Below are 3,326 nucleotides of genomic sequence, written 5' to 3' on the forward strand. Positions count from 1 at the left end.
GAGGCCGAGATAATACACTTCAAACTAGGGCCCTTCCGGCCCGGGGGCATACGGTGTCTGCATGGCCGCACGCGTGGAACTGGGTCCTGGAGCAGGTAATGTGGCGCGGCTGGGCTCCGTGCTGCACCCTGCTGGGGGATGCCGACCGGCCTGGCGGTTCTGGGGCATGGCCGGCTCCAGGCTGCCGTTGGACGGCGACCGGTGCGGCTGGGTGGAGGTCGCCCTCAGCTGGCTCAGGCCCACGGCCGCGGCCCTGTTAATGTGGGAGGCAACGCGATGCCTGCTGTAACTTCCAGCAGACGTTTGTGGTGTGGCGTGACGCTTGACTCCAGTGTGATTGTCAGCTAAATCCTGGCATCCCTCAGAGCTCAAGCTTAGGTCCAGCACCATCTAGCTGTGCACTCCTGATCAACATGGTGCTATACAACCTCCTCTGAACTCTTTTACCAGTTCCTAAATTGCTCTGAATTTGCGTAGGGCTTGCTTTGGCTGACCGAACTCAGGTTTAGACTGCTTCAGTCATTCGTACAGTTCATGGCTGTCTCGTGTACTGTCTGAAGTGTTTATTACCCCTCTCTGAATCTCCTGTTGTAAGAATCCCACTTAAGCCCACAAGCGGACGTTTCAGCTCCAACTCGAGGAGCAGGATGAGGTGGAGCCAGTGCTTGTGTGTGTGTGTGTGTGTGTGTGTGTGTGTGAGAGAGGAGAGGCAGAGGCGAGGCGGCGGTAGGCAGAAGCTGGAGGAGGGGGTGTGTTCTCTCTGCGCTGCACTCTTTCTGCTCCGCTCTGCTCCTCTGCTGCAGTCAGGGCGTGAGCGGCGGGCAGGCGATAGCCAGCGTCAGAGCCCCGAGCCCACTCATCCTCCTCCCCTGCCCCCTGCGTGCCCGGCTAGCCTGCCGTCGCTGCTGGCCATGGAGAGCAGCTCGCAGCCCACCGCCGGCTCCGCCGCCCAGCCGTGGAGGCTCAGCATGGGCTGAGCCGGAGGCATGTCCGCGTCTGACTCTAGTGCAGCGCTTCTCAGCGGCAAGGTACGCACCTCTCTGCCTCTCTCTCTCTCGCTCTCTCTGCCTGTCTCTCTCTCTCTCTCTCTCTCTCTCTGCCCGTCTCTCTCTCGCTCTCTCTGCCTGTCTCTTGTCTCTCTCTTTCGGTTTTTATTTTCCTCTCTGTCTCAATCTGTTTTCCCTCTCCATGTCTCTCTCTCTCCATCTGTCTTTCTGTTTCTCTCTCTCTAGCTATCTTTTTCTTTCTAGCTTTATTTTACAAACATGCATGCATGCAATCTAGCTCTCTTTTCTCTTCTTCTTCCTCTCACTCTTTTTTCTTCCTCTCCTTTTCACTCTCTCTCTCTCTCTCTCTCTCTCCCTGTGGTATTATCTAATTTATCAATTTCATTTTAATGGTGAAGTGAATTAATTTTGCATGCATCCGGTATGCATTAGAGCCTAATAATAACTATTGCAAGTCATATTTTTTATAAGTAATAACCTTAATGCAAAATTTGAGCACAACAGATTATTATATAAGATAATGCTTGGACTCCACATCCGCGCTGTTGCATGCACTTCGGCATTGTCCATCTGACAACAGATTCTGGATTTAGTCGAGACGTCCCTGTTCCGCACCCCTGCCGTTCTGTCCTGGGGGCCCCTCTGGATCCCTCTCTGTGCCAGGCAGTGGGCACTGAGTCCATGTGCCCTGTGTTGGCCAGCGCTCTGTGTTACAGATTGCCTATTCTTGGCATCTGTGCGGTAAGAGGCTGTATGAGTGGACACTGTTGTCAAACTTGACTGTGCTGAGATCAGGGCATGCCTTTTATGATTCGTTACCACCCTGTGTGGTCAGCTGGCATGTTACGATACGGTGCCACTGTGTGATGGCTACACTCCCTATTTCCCTGGTTTTATCCAGGTATCACTAAGTGTATGCGAGCGTGTCCATGATATGTAGAAATGTAGGGGCTTGGCCTCCTGGCTGCTCACACGCAGCATCAAACTGTCTATTGTCTCGGCATAGTGCGTTTAAGGTGACTTCCAGCATGATCCAGGGACTCCCAGGCCCAGGGTCTGAATGCAAATACAAGCAGAAATGCTGGAGAATGCTGTGTTATCTAACGATGTACACAGAAACACAGAGAGGTCAGCTGATTTTGGTCACTGCCCCTCTGTTGGTTGTGTGACACACCATGGCGTCCAGGTGCGTGAGACTCTGCGACACACCATGGCGTCCAGGTGCGTGAGACTCTGCGACACACCATGGCGTCCAGGTGCGTGAGACTCTGCGACACACCATGGCGTCCAGGTGTGTGAGACTGTTTTAAAGTTTAATGAGACTGGCAGGAGGCTTATCCCTCTCAAGAGCGAAAGAAAAACAGACAGTGAAATGATGTTGTCCATCTGGTGAGTGGTTGTCTTGCTCAGGTCAGTCACTGGGGGTACATGCGCAGAGCCTTTCTGGTGCGTAACAGAGAAGACGACTAATGTGCAGAACTGGCAAAACCAGAGAAGTGAGAGTTATGGAAAGACTTTTAGCAGATGAAGCTGATGTGCTGCGTGTCTTTTAAGGGATTGTATTACACTATTGATTGCCCTCTTGCGGGGCTAACTGCTGAGCCTGTCAGCTCATCTAAAAATGGATGGCCATTAATGCGCAGTATGTGTGTGTGGAATACAGAATGTGTGTGTGTGTGTGTGTGTGTGTGTGTGGTTTCCTACTCTTGCTTCACTTTAAACCGGGGCTAGTTTTGAAAATGTTGCTTTGTGCGATCTAGGATTACAGTCCTCTGTAAAAAGGCTACATACAAAATGTCTTGTTCGCTACAGGGCTTCTATTTTCTGATCATGACTTTGATATAATTTAGCTATTTCCATGGGTTTTATGAATAAGACGCACTGGTGACGCCAGTGTGTGTAAATCTGGGGCGAAACACGCTACTCTGAGGCTACACGACACTCCCGTAGAGGTTTGAAGTGAGCCAACCCCTTGGATCACCTCTGAAGTGTCTTCCGTCTGCATGGGAGTAGGTTTCCTCTCCATCTCCCACCTCTGTGTTCTTGCTGTTCTCCATTCTGGCATCTACAGTGGACAGTTCAATGGGGACGCTCGTTTATTCAGTTTTGTCTTTTGTTCTGTTTTGTCCTGTGCAGAGTGGCAGGTTCAGTTTGAGGGTGTCCTCTACTTACCCCAATTTATTCACATTACACCTTCATTGCTTCACTCATTTATTTACACCGTTTTACTGACACTGCTGTCTAGTACATGAGCCATGACACCCAGGTAACTAAGACAGAACTCAGCATTTAACTGTCCGATTATATCCAGCCCCAGAA

The 3,326-nt window shown here is 51.1% G+C and overlaps 1 protein-coding gene across 2 annotated transcripts in view; it reads left to right on the forward strand.

The window, feature by feature from the left end:
• Positions 1-946: 946 nt before the first annotated feature.
• cacnb3b (calcium channel, voltage-dependent, beta 3b) overlaps positions 947-3,326 on the forward strand; it is a 14,073-nt gene continuing 11,693 nt past the window's right edge. For both annotated transcript variants that reach the window (XM_035522611.1, XM_035522612.1), the window contains exon 1: positions 947-1,028. In XM_035522611.1, the coding sequence (XP_035378504.1) occupies positions 987-1,028 (42 nt within the window). In that variant the 5' untranslated portion in view covers positions 947-986. The remainder of the gene's footprint in view (positions 1,029-3,326) is intronic.

This window comes from Electrophorus electricus, chromosome 24 (assembly GCF_013358815.1).
Source record: "Electrophorus electricus isolate fEleEle1 chromosome 24, fEleEle1.pri, whole genome shotgun sequence".
In the NCBI taxonomy this organism is placed as follows: domain Eukaryota; kingdom Metazoa; phylum Chordata; class Actinopteri; order Gymnotiformes; family Gymnotidae; genus Electrophorus; species Electrophorus electricus.